This window comes from Sus scrofa, chromosome 8 (assembly GCF_054392235.1).
Source record: "Sus scrofa isolate SSC_HxYL_T2T_F1_AM1 chromosome 8, Sscrofa_HxYL_maternal_Yorkshire_Landrace_v2.0, whole genome shotgun sequence".
Lineage (NCBI taxonomy): Eukaryota > Metazoa > Chordata > Mammalia > Artiodactyla > Suidae > Sus > Sus scrofa.
This window is the reverse complement of record NC_139390.1, coordinates 32,986,282-33,006,676: the sequence shown is the minus strand read 5'-3', so window position 1 is coordinate 33,006,676 and position 20,395 is coordinate 32,986,282. Positions and strand designations below refer to the sequence as shown.

General features: G+C 36.6%; 1 protein-coding gene across 4 annotated transcripts in view; it reads right to left on the bottom strand.

The window, feature by feature from the left end:
- The window catches only part of SLC30A9 (solute carrier family 30 member 9), a 54,598-nt gene that overhangs the window by 30,855 nt on the left and 3,348 nt on the right, over positions 1 to 20,395 (bottom strand). For all 4 annotated transcript variants that reach the window (XR_014811823.1, XR_014811824.1, XR_014811825.1 and 1 more), the window contains 5 exon segments: positions 19,940 to 20,092; positions 11,645 to 11,707; positions 10,399 to 10,498; positions 7,110 to 7,202; positions 6,669 to 6,751 (listed from right to left, as the gene is read on the bottom strand). Coding sequence is in view for 1 of the 4 variants with exons in the window: in NM_001137632.1 (NP_001131104.1) it covers positions 6,669 to 6,751; positions 7,110 to 7,202; positions 10,399 to 10,498; positions 11,645 to 11,707; positions 19,940 to 20,092 (492 nt within the window). In the remaining 3 variants the exon portion in view is untranslated.

Below are 20,395 nucleotides of genomic sequence, written 5' to 3'. Positions count from 1 at the left end.
GAAGAAAAGAATTACACAATACATTTAGTGCATATATATTCTTATCAGTCACATTTCAGATTAACAGAATTATTCTAAGACCACGTTAAATAGTCTTCTACTAGTTACCAATACAAATATTAGGTTATTTATTATAAGAAAGCTAAATTTGTAACCTGATTAAAGAAATAGGCAGGGAGTTCCCTGGTGGCCCAGTGATTAAGGACTTGGCATTGTCACTGCCATTGCTCAGGTTTAATTGCTGGCCTGGGAACTTTTGCATGGTGCAGGTGCAGCCAAAAATAAAATAAAATAAGACAAAAATAGGCAAAGGACTTGAATTAGAATTTTCTCCAAAGATGATATACAAATGGCCAACAAGCATAAAAAAGGAAGCTCATACCACTAATCATTAGAGAAATGCAAATCAAAACCACAATGAGGTATCACTTCACACCCATCAGAGTGTCTACTATTGGAGTTCATGTTGTGGCGCAGCAGAAAGGAATCTGACTAGTATGCATGAGGGATGTGGGTTTGATCCCTGGCCTCACTCAGTGGGTCAGGGATCCAGCGTTGGTGTGAGCTGTGGTATAGGTTGCAGATGCGAACTGTGAGCTGTGGTGTAGACAAGCAGCTGTAGCTCTGATTCAACCCCTAGCCTGGGAACTTACATATGCCACGAGTGCGGCCCTAAAAAGCAAAAACAAAAAACAAAAAAGGAAAGAATGGCTACTCTCCAAAAAAAATCCCCAGGTTCCTGTGGTATCCATAAGGATGTGGGATCGATCCCTGGCCTCACTAAGTGGGTTAAGAATCCAGCACTGCCGTGAGCTGTGGTGTAGGTCACAGCTTAAATCTGGCATTGCTGTGGCTGTCACGTAGGCTGGCTCTTGCAGCTCCAATTCGACCCCTAACCTGGGAACTTTCATGTGCTGAGGTTTGGCCCCTAAAAAGAAAAAAAAAAAAAATCAGAAACTAATAAGTGTAGGCAAAGATGCAGAGAAACTGGAATCCTGAGTATGTTGGTAGGATTATAAAATATTGGAACTGCCATGGAAAACAATATGGAGGCTCCTCAAGAAATTAAAAATGATCATACAATCTAGCAATTCCACTCCTGGATATATATCCAAAAACAAAAAAAAAATGAAAGCAGGATCTCAAAGAGATATTTTTACACTCAAAACCATAGGTAGCACTATTCACAACGGGCAAGAAAAGTGAAAGCAACCAAAATATCCATGGATAAATAAATGGATAAACAACTTGTGTTATACATACAATGGAATATTATTCAGACTTAAGAGGAAGAAAATCCTATCACATGGTTGAACCTTGAGGACATTATGCTAAGGGAATAACTTAGTCAAGAAGACAACTACTGTATGATTCTATTTACATGAGGTATCTACAGTAGTTAAATTCATAGAAACAGAAAAAAAACAGTAGTTATCAGGGGCCAGAGGGAGGGGTTAAAGAGAATTAACGTGTATAGTTTCAGTCTTGCAAGACAAAAGAGTTCTAGAAAATATTTTTCTGGAGCTGTTTCATAACAATGTGAATATACTTAACACTCCTGAATTATACACTTTAAAAAGTTAAAATGACAAATTTTATATTGCATTTTGCAATGAGATAAAGGCAGTTTGCTAAGATTCTCTTCTCAGTATTAACTAAAAAATATGAGTTTTTTAAGCCTGATACAAGAACCAATTCTCCATTTTTAGCTTAAGTTTTAAAAATATAGGGGAGGGGAGTTCCCACTGTGGCTCAGTGGTTAACCAATCAGACTAGGACCTATGAAGTTGCAGGTTCAATCCCTGAGCCTAGCTCAGTGGGTTAAGGATCCAGCATTGCCGTGAGCTGTGGTGTAGGTCACAAACATGGCTCAGATCCGTGGCTGTGGCATAGGCTGGTGGCTACAGCTGTGATTAGACCTCTAGCCTGGGAACCTCTACATGCCACAGTTGCGGCCCTAGAAAGACAAAATAAAAATAAAAATAAAAATATAGGGGAGCTCCCCTGGTAGCTCAGCAGGTTAAGGATCTGGTATTGTTACTGCTATGGCACAGGTTTGATCCCTGCCTAAGAACGGCTCCCTTCCCACCCACCCCACCCCCCGAAAAAAAAATTTCTATTACTGCGCTTTCTCAAATTTTGTACTTTCAATATTTCCTTTAGTATATGTACAAGGCTAGGCATGGTATCATTATTTTAGTAGTAGAAGACCAGGAATGACCTATTAGAGAATAACTGAATAAACTATGGTGTAACCCCCAAAATGGACTATGATAATAGATATGAAGAAATGTCTCTATTTCCTGCTATGGACTGTTCCCCAGAACATATTATCAAGTAAAAAAAGGACAGAAAGTATGTATAGTTTATGCCTTATTTATGAAAAGGGAGGTATTAATTACCAGTATGCATGCTATTTTATTATATTTTTTAATGGAAAAAATAACCTCCAAACTAATTTTTCAGTTACCTATGGGAAAGGGAAGGAGTAAGGGTAGAGAAGACAGGTGGAAGCTAAACTTCTCTGAAGTAGTTTGTCTGGTAGATGTGATTTTGGAATCATGTAACTGTTCTACAAAAAATAAACTAAATTTCTAAAAATCAAATGCAAATTGAAACAAATAAACCTAATTTTGTATCTATTAGATGGTTTAATCCATACAGTGAGAAATTACAAGCGACTTTAAAGCATAGATGACTGACTATATATCCCTAGTGCAACATATATTAAAGACAAAAGGAAAAACAGAAATCTTAAATCACCTTGATACCAATAATACTGATAATGTATCAAAATGAAACTACACTGTATTCTCTCCATGTGTGTATATATACATATAAGAACAAACCAAAAATATAATTATGTTAATGAATTAAGAAATAAGATTTTTCAGTGTAAAAAATACAAAAAAAAAAGTTTATCAGAATAACCCATGTATTTTCACTTAAAAAACAAAGTATTTCCTAGTTCTAACCACTAAAAAGACCTAAAAAATATATCAATGTATAAAAATGAGTAATTCTAATGTCTACAGGTCTCTCAATTTTATTTCCTGTTAAAAGGAAGAGAGGGAGTTCCTGTCGTGGCTCAACAGAAATGAATCTGACTAGCATCCATTAGGATGGAGGTTCAATCCCTGGCCTTGCTCAGTGGGTTAAAGATCCAGTGTTGCCATGAGCTGTGGTGTAGGCTGCAGATGTGGCTCAGATCTGATGTTGCTGTGGCATAGGCCAGTGGCTACAGCTCCAATTCAACCCCTAGCCTGGAACCTCCATATGCTGCAAGTACAGCTATAAAAAGACCCCCCCCGCCCAAAAAAAAAGGAAAAGGGGCTCCTATTAGAAACGGCAGATTCTCAATCTGGGGCAGGAAACACATAAGCTAAACTGGAAACATCTTATTGTATCTAAAAGCAAGGACCAGAGTTATGACAAAAGGACTTAGGAGCCAATCTGAGATGCTCCCACTGGGCAGCAGTAGAATTTGGGCAGCATGGTTTTGCCTATTTATTCTTTCCTTCCTTGCATATCTTCTCCTTGTTCTCCCCCATCTCCCTAATCCCCTTCCCATCCCACTGCCCTTCTACCTGACTCTGAACACCTATACTCTCAAGAAACCCTCTCCATCCCTTTTCTTCCTGTACTACTGATCATAACTATCTCAGAATTTAAGCCTTGGTCCTGGGCAGAACTTAAATAGTTAAGGAATTCAGAATCCTCCGAAATAAAGCCTGACAAAGAAAAAATATACATACATATATTTTTTGCAGGTACTAGCACCTCCATTTCTACTTTAACCCTGCCACATTACTGTTCAGTTGTTTGGAGTACCAGAACTATAACTGTTGTACCAGTATCTAATTATCTAATTCCCCAATATATTATGCCCTACTGGAATAACACCTGATCATAGCCTATTTTAGCACCTGTATTACCTATAAAGAAGCCTAATGGAAGCCATTTACTGAATAAGTGATACCAAAATTCTGTGGCTCCCTGACCCCCAGTATGTATTTCTTTCATTGCAAGTAAACATTTCTGCTGCAGATTCAATGCACCCCTATCAAAACCCCAAGGACATTTTTCACAGAAACAGAACAAAAAAACCCTAAAATTTATATGAAATCACAAAAGACCTCAAATAGCCAGAGCAACACTGAGAAAAGAATAAAGCTCTAAGGTTTCACGCTTCCTGATTTCAAACTACATTACAAAGCCATAGGAATCAAAATAGCATAGGATTGGCAGAAAAACAGAGAGAGAGAGATCAATGCAACAGAATTGAGCGCCCAGAAATAAACCCATGCATATATGAACAATTAATTTATGACGAAGGAGCAAATAACATACAATGAAGAAAGGATAGTCTCTTCAATTAATGCTACTGGGAAAACCAAACAACTATATACCAAAAAAAAAAAAAAAAAAAAAAAAAAAAAAAAAAAAAAAGAAGAAGAAAAAGAAAGAAACTCGACCATTATCTCACATCATACACAAAAATCAACTCAAAGTGGATTAAAGATTTGAATATAAGACCTGAAATCATAAAAAAATCCTGGAAGAAAACACAGGCAATACACCCTTTGACATCGATCTTCACAGTATTTTTCTAGACCTATCTCCTCAGGCAATGGAAACAAAAGCAAAAACAAACAAATGGGACTATATCAAACTAAAAAGCTCCCGCGCAGCAAAGGAAATCATTAACAAAAAGAAAAGACAACCTACTGAACAGGAGAAGATATCGGCAAATGAAATATCTGATAAGGGGTTAATAGCCAAAAAATATAAAGAACTCATACACTTCAACAACAAAAAAATCTACACAATCCAATTAAAAAATGGGCAGAAGAGCTGAAGAGAAATTTTTCCAAAGTTTTTTCCATACAGAGGGCCAACAGGGACATGAAAAGATGTTCAATATCACTAATTATTAAGGAAATGCAAATCAAACCCACAATGAGACATCTCATGTCTGTCAGATGGCTACCATCAAAAAGGCAAGAAAAAACAAGCGCTGATGAGGATATGGAGAAAAGGGAACCCTTGTGCACTGCTGATGGGAATACAAATTAGTACAGCCACTAAGGAAAACAGTATGGAGTTTTCTCAAAAAATTAAAAAATTGCACGATCCAGCTACCCCATTTCTGGGTATTTTTCCAAAGAATGTGAAAACACTAATTAGAAAAGATATGTGCACCTTATGTTCCTTGCAGAATCATTTACAATAGTCAAAATATGAAAACAACATAAGTGCCTACAACAGATGAATGGATAAAGATACAGTATTTTTACTCAATGAAATACTACTCAGCCATTAAAAAAAGATGAAATCTTGCCATCTGATAAGTGAGACAAGTCAGAGGGAGAAAGATAAACACCATATGACTCCTTCATATGTGGAATATAAAAAACAAACAAACAAACAAACAAACAAACAAAATGAACAATCCAAACCAAACCACACATACAGATACAGAGAACACAGTAGTGGTTACTAGAGAGGAAGGGACAGGAAGGATGGTGAAAATGGGTAAAATGGATCAACTGTACAGTAACAGAAACTAAATTTTTGGTGGAAAACACACAAAATTAGAAATATAACCTTGGAGTTCCTGTTGTGGTTCAGCAGTTAACAAACCCGACTAGCATCCATGAGGATACAGGCTCGATCCCTGGCCTTGCTCACTGGGTTAAGATCCAGTGTTGCCGTGATTCTGTGGTGTACGTTCACATGCGACTCAGATCCCGCATTGCTGTGGTTGTGGTATAGGCCAGCGGCTACAGCTCCAATTCAACTCCCAGCCTGGGAACCTCCATATGCCATGAATGTGGCCCTAAAAAAGACAAGAGACAAAAAAGGAAAAAGAAATATAACCTTGTATACATGAAACACATAATGTTATAAATTAAGGTTATGGCAATTAAAAATAAATTTTAAAAAAGAAAAGTAAATGTTTCATTCCTGTGGATTTAAGTACAGCTCTCTTTGTATATCTGTGAATATAAAGATACTCAACAGTTGTTTACTTCTGAGAAGCCAAAACCTCTTAGAAACTAGGATTCACTTTTAGAACATCGTACCTGTTCTTCAAGTCAGACCCTAAGTTTTCATATTCATATGTTTTACAGAAACCACAAACTAGCTGTGTTTGCTCTCATGATCTTTAAAAAGCCGTAGAGGAGAAAACAAATCAGTATTTTTATAAAACAGTGAAATCTCAAAAATGAAAATTGATGTTTGCTGCAACCAACAAAACCAAAGCCAAGAGGTGGAAAACCACTAGGGAAAATATAGTTATTACAGGTTACTTACAAGTTGCTTTTCAATTAATTCAGCTGTAAATTGAATGTACATGGAGTTCCCATTGTGGCGCAGCGGAAACGAATCCAACTAGCAACCATGAGGTTGCGGGTTCGATCCCTGGCCTCCTCGCTCAGCAGGTTAAGGATCCGGCATTGCTGTGAGCTGTGGTGTAGGTCAAAGATGTGGTTTGGAACTGGAGTTGCTGTGGCTCTGGCGTAGGCCGGCAGCAACAGCTCCGATTAGACCCCTAGCCTGGGAACCTCCATATGCTGCAGGTGTGACCCTCAAAAGACAAAAGACAAAAAATAAATAGACTAGACTAGACTAGACTAGACTAGACTAGACTAGAATATACTTACTTTCTCTATATTCTATTTCTGCTTCTTTACGAAGTTTTTTCTCTCTGGCAAGAGCTTCAGGGCTTCCCCAAACTTCCAAAGATCTATGTACACACAAGGCCACCAACAATGACAATTTTAATGACTTTTATAAATCTAGGTAACTATAATTAAAAGAGAATTTAACAACAAAGCATAATAAAAGTCTTTCAGAAAAAATATAAAGCACTTAAGAAACTTCTCTAAACTCTAAACAGTAAGAGTAAATTCCACAGCAAATTTTCTTATACATTTTTTTTTAGCTAAAGAGTACCTTCTGGTAACTCTCAGATAAACAAATCCGCAAATAGAAAAATACTCTGCTTTTATAACATGTCATTTAAAAAATTCTGAATCTAAAATGCATTTTTATTAATCCCTAATTTAGCTTGTATTTTTACTCTAAAAGAACTAGGTTCTTACTTTGCCTCCACATCTGATCTCAAGTATACAGTAAAGGACTCAGTATCTTCATGAGGACTTCGTCGTCTGATTTTTCGAAGCTGTTCTAGATCGCTGAAGAAAGAAACATGTGAATTTATTCAGACAAAGTTCATATAGTTCATGTACTTAAAAGGACAATTAAGGGCAGATAAAAGCCACTACACTGATCCTCATCTTGTTTATTTTTTCCAGGCCACACCAGCAGCATGTAGAACTTCCTGGGCCAGGGACTGAACCCTCGCCACAGTAGCCACCTGAGCTACAGCAGTGACAGTGCCACTGCACCACCAGAAAATTTCCTGATCCTCATTTTATTTATTTATCTATTTATTTATTTAGGGCTGCACCCAAAGCATATGCAAGTTCCCAAGCTAGAACCACAGCTGCTCTAGCCTACACCACAGCTTATGAGCAATGCAGGATCCTTAACCCACTGAGCAGGGCCAGGGAACGAACCCATATCCCCATGGATACTAGTTGGGTTCGTAACCCACCGAATCACAATGGAACCCGCTCCCTTGATCCTTATCTTAAAAGCTAAATCTGTATAGCCTGTAAAAATCAAGTTAAAGGTGATATTTTGTACACAAAAAGTGGTTTAGTGATTAAAACCTTATTGCTCAATAAAGATTCTGTAACATAATATACAGAAAGTCACTTCTTTTAATGGTACTTGTATTTTATCTGCTACGGACACATATTGCAACATCTGATATATAAAGAAAAAAAGTAAAAAGTGGAAAGAACATGGATTAGGGTATCATTCCTCTACTGAAGAATTTAAATTTAATATTTACAGTCATTTGTTTATATCCAGACTAATACTAAATGGTAGTATTATTCATAGGTATCAAGTAAAGAGTATATGTCAATCTATATGGGAAAAGAATCTGAAAAAGAATGGATGTGTGTATATGTATAACTGAATCACTCTGTTGTACAGCAGAAATGAGCGCAGCATTGTAAAGCAAGTATACTTCAATAAAACTTAAAGAGCATATGTCAATTTCATGCTATTTAATCATTTTCCTTTCACTTAAATCCTGAAAGGTTTATACATTCATCAAGTCACTGCTAAAGAGTCATTCTAAATTTGATCATTAGTCTTCCTTGGGAAATTTTGTAATAGTAATGAAAAGACCTATCAACAAAAATCTGGTGACTACAGAATGCATTAAGTTATAAAAGTTAAGGAGTTCCCATCATGGCATAGCGGAAACGAATCCGACTAGGAACCATGAGGTTGCAGGTTCAATCCCTGTCCTCACTCAGTGGGTTGAGGATCTGGGGTTGCTGTGGTGCAAGCCAGCAGCTGTAGCTCCGGCTGGACTCCTAGCCTGGGAACCTCCATATGCCAAGCGTGTGGCCCTAAACCCCCCCCCCAGAAAAAGTTATAGAAGTTAAACCTGGAATTTAAAATAATCAGAATTCCTCTGTGGCTCAATGAGTTAAGGACGTGGTACTGTCACTGCTACGGCTAGAGTTCGATCCCTGACCCAGGAATTTCTGTATGCTGTGGGTGTGGCCAAAACAGAAAAAAGGGAGAGAGACAGAGAAGTCAACAATCAACTATTACACATTAGTAAAAATAAATAAATAAATAAAAAAGTCTGGACCAGGTAACAAGATGTATATTCTGATTCCCTCTCTGCCACTGACTCAATAAATGAGCTAGGTCACCACTAACATTTTTATTATGTTCTCTGGCCATTTATAATGTGGAGTCAGCAATACCTAACCTACTTTAATTCATAAAATTTTTGTATGTGAAACAGAATATAGTTTTACATCATTAATATAACTGATTGTTCTTTCATTAGTTATACAAGCTATAAAACTGATTATAGGAATCCTTATTTCTTGATATTATACCACAGAACATATAACCATGGGGGAAAGGAGGGAGAAGTCTAGATCATCTCATGTCTAAACTGCCAAGAAATCTTCCACATAAATATGGCTTCTCTAGGGAGACATACAAAATAGGGGAAAAAGCTGAAGTTTATGAAAAATACCTCAAAAAAATCTCTTTAATTGCAGGCTAATTAATAACAAGACACCAGAAAAAAGCAAAAATAAGTTATACTCAACAAAAACCACAGTTGGAAGAGTGTGAATATAAAGATTATTAAGTACTCAACTCTGCTAGACAAAAAACCCCCAAATTTTAAAGTCATACAAATATGCAAATAATCCTGGAGTTCCTGTCGTGGCTCAGTAGAAACCAATCTGACGCAGGTTCGATCCCTGGCCTCACTCAGTGGGTTAAGGATCCAGTGTTTCCATGAGCTGTGGTGTAGGTCACAGGCGAACTTTGGATCTGGGGTTGCTGTGGCTGCGGTGTAGGCCAGAGGCTACAGCTCAAGATTCGACCCGTAGCTGGGAACTTCCACATGCCTCTGGTGAGGCCCTAAAAAGACCCCCCCCCCCAAAAAAAGGGAAATAATCTTATCGATAATTCTGCTAGATATTAACAATAAAACTCCTAAGGTTCTGGAATTCCTGCTGTGGTACAACAGGATCAGTGGCATCTCTGCAGAGCCAAGACACAGGTTCAATCCCCAGCCCAGCACAGTGAGTTAAAGGACCTAGTGTTGCCACAGCTGTGGTGTAGAGCACAACTGTCGCTTGGATCTGATCCTTGGCCCAGGAACTTCACATGCCGTGAGGCAGCCCAAAAAGGGGAAAATAAAAACAAAAACTCCTAAGGCTCTTGTGTGATACAGAGATTTTAAAGAACCTGGCTTTTTGAGTTAAAGGAGCCAAGAATGACTGGAATTACTCACACTGGAGCAGAATTCAATTTAGTAAGCTAATAATTTTCATATTTAACTGATGAATAAAAAAATATTCTTCAGGAGTTCCCGTTGTGGCTCAGTGGAAACGAATCCGACTATGAACCATGAGGTTGCAGGTTCGATCCCTGGCCTTGCTCAGTGGGTTAAGGCGCTGCCATGAGCTGTGGTGTAGGTTGTAGACGCAGCTTGGATCCCACGTTGCTGTGGCTCTGGCGTAAGCTGGCAGCTACAGCTCCGATTTGACCTCTAGCCTGGGAACCTCCATATGCCGCAGGAGCGGCCCAAAAAATGGCAAAAAGACAAAAACAAACAAACAAACAAACAAAACAAAGCAAAAAAATATTCTTCAACTTAGGAAGGAGCCATGGTAAAGTTTTCACATGAATGGTAGCAAGTAACAAATTCTAAGAAATAACTGGTTGTTTCGATTAGATATAGCAAACTATCACATTAAAAAAAAAATACTGTACCTGGATTTGAGGCAGAACTCATTCATTGCTCTGACTCCAGTGATGAAATTATTCTGAGTGTATTTTGGTCCATATTCCCTCTTTTTAAGGACTGCTTTGACTAAAGCCAAAAATATAGGAAAACATACTAAATATAAATTGGAAGTCATATTTAAAGATGAACATATGCTGATTTTTAAGTGAGCTTTCTAATGAACTCTAGAAAAATTGCTGTTTTTCCTGATACACTGGAAGAAAATTCTCCAAGTATGGAATAAGACAGATGATACACTTGTAACCAGCCAGATTTTATCTCTATGATTCATCTGTAACTGATGCCAAAATGTCAAGCCTCTGTTTAATGGTCACCTTGCATAGACATTACTGGTCTGTTTAAACTGTACTAATACAATTTAAATTGCATAGGATCTAAATGAAAATGATCTGACATTTCAATTAGAAATTACATGCTAGTTCAGTGTTTTATGTACACTGGTGAAACCAGCATTTTATAAAAAAATCAAAAGAAAATAATCAAAGAGTACTGCATACAACGAATAAGTATTTTTTGTGAAAACTTTTGTTTCAGTTACATATAATAATTTATATATATATATACTAGACCATTAGAATTTCTCATATGGATTGCAGTCAAAAAAAGTCTGAAAGTCAGTGTGTTATTTCACATAATGTTACAGAGGTGAAGTAAATATAAGGAACATTTTTATCAGTTAGAAATTATAGAGAGGAGTTCCAATGGTGGCTCAGCAGACTAAGAACCTGACTAGTATCCATGAGGACGTGGTTCAATTCCCGTCCTTGCTTAGTGGGTTAAGGATTGGACATTGCCATGAGCAGCCTGGATCCAGCATTGCTGTGGCTGTGGTGTAGGCCAACAGTTAAAGCTCCTATTTGACCCCTAGCCTGGGAACTTCCATATGTCTCAGATGCAGCCCTAAAAAGCAAAAAGCAAAATAAATAAATAAATAAATATGATAAAGCAATTGATAATTTTATTTGCCATTATTCCTTTTTGGGCTTTAGGAAAGAAAACAATTACCACGTAATTTATGACCAAAATGTAAAGAAAATTTCAATAGAAAATTAGCTTATAAACAGAATAAACCCTTATGGTCAATGTATTTAAAGAAAAGTAAAACCGAATATACCCTTAGAAGTAATGTAACTATAAAGAGCTCTATATAAACCAATTTAAAATATTTAATTCAAAACACCATTATAATAAAAAATAGAAGAAAAAACATACCTCTTACTTGGAGAGGTTCTTGCTTAAGGAGTGGAGCTTTCAGTTCTGCACCAATATTTTCTGCTGTAAAGTTTATTTTTAAAAAATTAAAATAAGCAACTGTTTTCATACAAACCTATAAACTTAATATTAGCTAATAATCTGGGAATAATAAAAAGATAATCTATAAAGTAAGAAATATGACATAATAAATAAAAAAGATATGTCATGTATCAAGTGGGATTTATCCTAGAAATGAAAGAGTAGTTAAGCACTAGAAAAGCTACTAATTCCTCTCATCAGCAGACAGAAGAAAAACTAGAATCATTTCCGGAGCTAAACAAAAAGTATTTAATAAAATTTAATAAAATTCATCACCTGTGGAAGTTTCGAACCTTTTTAAGAAAATTAGGTCAAAAAGGAATTTCCTTAAGGATAAAACAAACCTGTAACAAACATTGTATTCAACAGTGAAAATTTAGGTTCATTCTTTTAAAACTAGGAACAAAACAACATGTGTATTTTTTTATTGCAATATAACTGACATATATCATTTTGTAAGTTTAATGTGTACAGCATGTTGATTTGATACATTTATATATTACAGTATGATGTTCCATGTACTTAAAATTTTGGAATTTGCAATTGTATTCTGATAGGATATACCCTTTCACTCTCCTCCTCATGCTCTAGTGCTCAGAACTCAATCTGGCCTTTCTGTCCTGAACCAGATCTCACACTGCCAGCCTGAAACTCCTACCCTTCAGTCCATTCTCCAAGCCAGCAAACAGGAGATTCCATTTCCTATTCTTCCTTTTGCCTTCCTACCTGCCAGCCTCAGACAAGACACAGCCTTAGGTAACAAATGGAAGAGGCTAGCTTGAGCCTCCTGTCTGAGGGGCGTGGGTAAGTTCATGCAGTGAATCTGGCTCCAATGTCTGGCTGTGCACGTAGCACTGTTAGACCTATCACCCCAAAAGAGCCAAACTCCTGGCTGCCAGTGCCTGTTTACAGACCCAGGGCCAGGCCTGTTCTACTTCTTAGATTATAGCATGTCTTTTGAGTCCAACTGCTTCTTCAGTTTTCTCTTTGTATCTTTTGTTTATCATTCCAATAAGTGAGAAGTAGAACAGACATCTCAGAGCATTTGTTCAACAGTGCTACTGCTATTTTGATCAGAATCTCTGCATATCCACTGATTTACCTTTTAATGCTCTTATGTATAAATTAAATGACAACAGAATAGGCACTTTTTTTTTCTTTTTTTTTTTGTCTTTTTGCCTTTTCTACAGCCACTCCCATGGCATATGGAGGTTCCCAGGCTAGGGGTCCAATCGGAGCTGTAGCCACTGGCCTACGCCAGAGCCACAGCAATGCCAGATCTGAGCCGCATCTGCAACCTACACCAGAGCTCACGGCAATGCCAGATCCTTAACCCACTGAGCAAGGCCAGGGATCGAACCCGCAACCTCATTGTTCTTAGTCGGATTCGTTAACCACTGCGCCATGACGGGAACTCCCAGAATAGGCACTAATAAAAGCAAAACTCTCCTTGAAACAAAAACAAAAAATCTTACATGGAATTTTTAGTATATTTCTTAATTATTTTTTAGTGAAAGCCGCTAGGGAAATGACTTATATAGGTATATATATAGGTATATTATGTCCTAATAACTAAAATACATACAGAAAATCCAAAAAGATTTTATTCATCAAATCTTAAGTAGGTTATGACAGCATTATTGGTAAATTAAAGAGGTTTAAAAACACTTTTATTTAATTAATAATTACACTTTGTAACACTTGACATTAATCAGTTCTTAACTCATTTTTTGTTTTTGTTAAGCTACACAGCAAACAACTTCTAAACCATTTTTACCTGTAGAGTCTATATATCATTTACTTAAAGTTTTGTTTTGGGGAATAGAACACAGGGCAAAGAAGAGTGAAGGGACAGGGTGGTAGAGTAACAGAGTAACAAGCTTTCAACAGTCACCCTAGTGCCCGAACAACTGAAATCTTTTTTTTTTTTTTTTTTGGCTTTTTGCTATTTCTTTGGGCCGCTCCTGCGGCATATGGAGGTTCCCAGGCTAGGGGTCGAATCGGAGCTGTAGACGCCAGCCTACGCCAGGGCCACAGCAACGCGAGATCCGAGCCGCGTCTGCAACCTACACCACAGCTCACAGCAACGCCAGATCGTTAACCCACTGAGCAAGGGCAGGGATCGAACCCGCAACCTCATGGTTCCTAGTCGGATTCGTTAACCACTGCACCACCACGGGAACTCCATGAAATCTTCTAACATTTCATGGACACCCCTCCTTTCTACAATGATCAAAGTCATTCAAACAAATCATATAAAATAAGATGCTCTAAAACTGGTATTTCTGAATATTCTTTATTGCAAACTGTCTAGATCTTACTAAATTATATAGTGTTAAGAACCACAAACAAGAAATGCTAGTAAATGGCTCAACACACGTGTGAATACTTATTTTGCACACCACTGTCTTACTAAACTTACACTGTATCAGTATCACTGGAGTAGAGTCTTTATGATTTCAATAAGTAACCAGACAGTCTATCCATGAATATCTCTAGACATTTTGTTTTAAGCTCAAGCGCTGGCTGTTTGCCACACATCTGCTGTCATTAGCAAAATTAAAACTGATTTTACTAAAATTTAAAACATCTGAATGCTCCTTAAAAACTTAAGGATTCCTTAGCAAGTCTCTGCCTCTTAATGAGCTCTTTCTGACTTTATCGTGTGATCTGAATTATTCAAAAGTCAATCTCAAACTCTTAAATATACAAATTATCCTTCAATCAAGCAATTACTTGCTGTCTATCTGATGGCTAACAAGGTCTAATTTGGCAGAGGCAAATTCTGAAAAATCGAGCCCAGGATAAAGCCATCAATAAACAATGTAGTCCTAATATAGTAAAATAATATTTTTATTTCAAGTCAGCAGAGAAAAAAGAAACCTAGTCAGATTTCAATTTTAGGCATTCTGTATAACAGACCCAACATTAAGTATTTGGTTTATTTTACCTCAGAAGAAGATTATAACATGTTTTACCTTTAATTACATTATTTCATCACCTGTTCCTTCTCTCATTTCTTTTTTCTATTTTGTCTTTTCAGGGCCACACCCACAGCACATGGAAGTTCCCAGGCTAGAGGTCGAATCAGAGCTACAGCTTCCAGCCACAGCCACAGCAGATCTGAGCTACATCTGTGACTTACATCATAGCTCACAGAAACGATGGATCCTTAACCCACTGGGTGAGGCCAGGGATTGAACCTGCATCCTCATGGATACTAGTTGAGTTCGTTACCACCGAGCCACAATGGCAACTCCCCCTTCTCCCATTTCAACATTCTAACAAATACGCTATTTCTAGAACTTGGGAACTCATTACACTTCCATTTCCTCATCCGCTAATATCAAACTCTCAACCAATATCTACCCCAGCAATTTTCCATCACTACAAGAAAAAGAGGAGAAATTAGCTAAAACTGCACAGAAAGTCCAAAGAAAGGATGGGACTTAGGGGAGAAGATGAAAAATACACATCATCAACATAAACACAGGTTTCTCAAGAAATCTGTAAAATCTTCTCCTGTGAAAGACATCCAACTAAAGGAAAGATAGTCATGAAATGTTTATTATTCTTCAAATACTCTCTTCTCCTAACCATACTCTCCTTGGTTTATCTCCTACTTCTCCAGGTATTCCTTGCAAGCTCTTCCTTGAAGATCTTATCTCCCCAATCTAAAGTCTCTCCCTGTACTGTCTCAAACCCACTCATAATTTCAGTTACCATCTGGATATAGCTAATAACTCCTAAATCTCTATCCTCAAGTTACAACTCTCTGTATTCACTCATTTACAAAATTTATTAAACCTCTACTATGTGCAAATCACTGCTCTAGGCACTGGAGTTCCTGCTATCATAAGGCTTGGAAACAAGGGGGAAAAAAGAACTACAACAGATGCTTAAAATATCAGTCAGTAAAAAGTGCTATCTATACAGAGAATTAAAATTAGAGTAATATTAAAGACTGACCAGTGCGCAGAGGTGACATTTCACTTAATATTTCACTAAATAATCTGTAACTGACCAAAAGGAGTTAGCCACATGAAGAAGAGCCTCTTGGAAAGAGAAAGCAACTAGAGCAAACACCCTTATAACAAGGATAAGTTTGGTATTTTCTAAGAACCAAACTTCCTAATTTTTTTTTTGGCTTTTTTTTTTTTTTTTTTGGCTTTTTAGGGCAGCACTCATGGCATATGGAAGTTCGCAGGCTAGGGATTGAACTGGAGCTATAGCTGCTGGCCTGCAGCACAGCCACAGCAACACAGGATCTGAGCCATGTTTGCAACCTACACCACAACTCATGGCAATGTCAGATCCTTGACCCACTGAGTGAGGCCAGGGACTGAACCCGAATCCTCATGGATACTAGTCGGGTTCTTAACCCGCTGAGCCACAATGAGAACTCCGGTATTCCTAATTTTAGAAGACAATGAAATCACCTGCACCATCATCCAATCCATTCTGGTAACCAGGCATGTCCTTTCCTTGGCCCTCTCTTTCAGTCTCCCAAATTCAACCACCTAATCTTCATTATTCAGCTCCTAAATTTCTTGCATTCATCCACTCTCTTAAAAAAGTCATTGCCATTAACCTAGTCTAGAGCCTCATTTGTATTACTATTTTTAGTCTCCCTCCTTTGCAATCTGTTTTCCAGTCTGCATCTTGTTATCTTTCTAAAATCTTAAATCTGATTAAGTACTTCTCTCTTTAAAATACTCTAATAGCGTCTCACTGCCTACAAAACAGTCCAAACTCCCAAATAAACCCTGATATGACTACTTTTTACCTCTTGAATTTCATCCCTTGTAAACTCCACCACCAAGTCCTCTACTCACCAGTCCAGTCGCACCAAATTCCTTGCAGTGTTACCTTTTTTTCTCCTCCACACATCACACTAATATGTACTTTTCTTTCAGGACATTAATTCATTTCTTTATGGAAACTTTTCTCAACCACATTAAGACTCGGTGTCCCTCCAGCACACAGTATTTCTTCTACACAGTATTTCTTCTACCGCAGTACTTACTACACTTTTTTTGTTAATTTTCTATTTTAGTAGTAAAGAGAATATGTACCCAGAGGAGTCACTCATTTGCTGCCACAAAAAAGGGGCTCAATAAATACTTCTTAATTAATGAATGTGAATAAGAACTTCTTTTTAACGCTGCACAGCAGACTAGATATCCCCCCCAAAATCTTTTTTTCAACAGCATTGCTAAAGCTAGCAAAATGATCCAAGAGATCAAAAATGAAGGGAAAGCAGGACTTTAATAGAATAAGAGAGCACATCCAAGCCAATTTTTCCTCCCTGATGATTTCTTTTGAAACTCACACTCTTTGAGCTTCTACTTCCACAGCTACAAGGGGCATGGGAGAACAAAGAATCAAACTAGGTTCTGCTAAAGATGCAGAGTCTAACAGGAAATACCCAGAAAAAAAAGCTGGACACTTGATATAACTATGACCTAGAGAAAACACACACAGAAGGAAACTGCAAAGAAGCAAGCCTGCCTCTACTTCAGAATTAAGTAGTGAAGAAGGGGTAAAAAACAAACAAACAAACCTGAAAATACTAGGGATAAGGCAGCTTACACAAGTTTGTAGTCTGAATTCATGCTATCAATGTGGTCTAAAAAATCTTAAGCTGACAATTTAACATGGTCCCCAGTTGTGCCCCCAGCAGCTAATGGAGACAAGTGCAGGAACACATCCTCAATCAGAGGTATCATTCCAAGATATAAAATGATATGGAAAATGAACAATTCTCAGCTTAAAAACACAGATCATCATGTGTTGATGATCATGCATGAGAGCAAGAAACAGAAGGAAAAGATAATATAGTAAGATGGAGTTCCCTTGTGGTGCAGCAGGATAAGGATCCAGCATTATCAGTGCAGTGGCTCAGATTGCTAATATGGCATGGGTTTGATCCTTGGCCTGGGAACTTCTGCACACTATGGGGGCAGTCAAAAGAGAAAAAAAAAAAAAAGATAATATAGTAAGAACCAAAAGATTTCAGATAGCAAAATTTTCAGTCACAGAATACAAAATAGCTATGGCTATTAAAGGTTTGAAAACATAAGCAAGGAACAAGAGACGTACCAAGCAAGGTGAAAAAAAAAAAAAAAAATTCTAGAAATGAAAAATATAATCACTAAAATTAAAAACCTAACATATGTAACAGCCAGCAGATTAGAGACAACTAAAAGGGAATTAATGAACTAGGTACACCTAAGGAAATAATCCAGGATCCAGGCCAGAAAGATAAAGAAATACAAAGTATGTCAGAGAGGTTTAGAGACATGGAAAATAAAGCAAGGATGTCTAAAATATTTCTAACTAGAATTTCAAAAACAGATAAAAAGAGAAAGAGAGGTGGTAACATATATTTCAAGGGATAGTAAGAGAGAATTGTAGAATTTCAGAACTGTAGAAAAATGCCGATTCTCAGATCCAGGAAGCCCAACAAATCTTAAGCAGGATAAATACAAAGAAATACACACCAAGTCACTTCATAGTAACACTGCAGTTAACACCAAAGGAAAAGACTTTCAAAGTATAGTTAATCAAATTAAAAAGCAATCAAACAGAAAAGATATGAAAACAAAAGCATGATATCTGACTCATCAACAGCAGCAGAAGACAATGAAATAAGATATTAAATGTGCCTTTATCATAAAAGACCCTCACCTAAAGGAATTTCTATTGGATGTACATCAGACAGAAAGACCAGAGAAATAAGATGGTTAACAAGGATTTTAGATAAATTTAAACAAGTAAAAATATGTATTTTATAGAAGAAAAAGAGAGCAGAATAGACACAAAATACAAGTCCAACAAATAAAATGTTAAGTTCAGAGGGAATGTCCAGAGTTAAAAGTGTTCTAAGGTCTTTGCATTTTTCAAAAGGAAAGTAAACTTCTAAGTTACTGCAGCTTTAGACAGGCATAAAGTATACAGCTCTCCAACAAGTATGTGCATGAGGGAGAGGGGATAATGGAGTGAGAAAAAAATTTTTTTTTTGTCTTTATAGGGCTGCACCCACAGCACAAGGAAGTTCTCAGGCTAGGGGTTGAATCAGAGCTACAGCTGCCAGCCTACTCCAAAGCCACAGCAACGCCAGATCCAAGCCGAGTCTGCAACCTACACCACAGTTCACAGCAACACCAGATCCTTAACACACTGAGGATGGCCAGGGATGGAACTGAGTCCTCGCAGATACGAGCCAGGTTTGTTACCACTGAGCCACAATGGGAACTCCAATAAAAATTTTTTTAAAGGCAAAAAAAAGCAAAAGGAAGTACATGATACAATGGGAGAAATATGTCAAAACATATAAATGATTACAATAAATGTAAACAGGCTAAACTTTCCGTTAAAAGACAAAAAATATCAAATTAGGACAAAAAAAGTTAAAGTCAAAGGAAAAATTATACCAGGAAAATACCAATGAATTCTGGTGGAGATGTCACTAAAAAAAAAGAGTTGTAATATACCAATAAAAGGTATACTTTATCAGTGTTATAAAACAATTCTAAATGTGTATACATCTGATAGCATAGCTTTAAAAAAGCCAAAGGAAAATTTTAGGGAGAATAATAAGGAGAGAATATCAAATTCACCATCAGAGTTATCATGGCTTAAATTCCTACTTTAGAAAAGAAGAAACGTTCAAAATTAATGAGTAAAATAGCTAACTGAGAGTTAAAAAATCAAGAGTAAATAAATACAGAGGAAGTAGAAATAATATAATTAAGATAAAAGTAGAAATTAATGAAATAGGAAACAAATATTCAACATAAAGGTTCAAAGCAAAAAAATTATTACTTAGAAAAATAATAAAATGGACAAAGTTCTGGAAAGATTAATCAAGAAAATAAGACAAACACAAGGAAAAAAATACAAGGAATTTAAAAAAGGGTGTAACTATATACGCTACTAAGAGTATACAGAGAGTATCATGAACTTTGTCAACTAATTAAAAATTTAGTTGAAGTGGATAAATTCCTAGAAAAAATATATAACTGACCAAGAGTAAAACAGAAACAGAAAAATTAAAAGAAAGTAATTTAGCAGTTTAAAGGCTCCTCACAAAGAAAATACTAGTCCAGATGGTTTTACATGTAAGTTCTATCAAACATTCAAAAAGCCAATAATCTTAGGCAAACTATACCAGGATACAGAAAAAAATTGTTTTAAAAGATTTATACATACCAGTTTCATCAAATGATGGTACTTTTTCCATTTTGAGAGTTTGTGATCCCTGTCCTTCTTTCTGAACATTTGTGGAGTACAACTTTACTTGATTCAGCGTGCAACAGGGAACAATGTTTGAAAAGCTTCCAAACGACACTAAATTCTGCCATTCTAAAAGAAAAGAAAAATTTACTTTTAAACTAACAATAAGGATTTTTATACCTAATAAAACATTCCTATGATTAGAAAGAAAATAATTTTACAGAATAACTGTGAAACTTTCACTCTGCTATATACCCAAATGCACAATGGTAAGCAATCCCTTCCATGGAAGTATTTAATTGACCCTTAGGTGTACAGGGTCTATTTTTTTGTAAAGGCAAAGTTAAGATAATATTTCTTTTTTTCCCTAATTTGTAAATTTATTTATATGGAAACTTTTAAATCATATAAAGTCAAATAAAACATTCATAT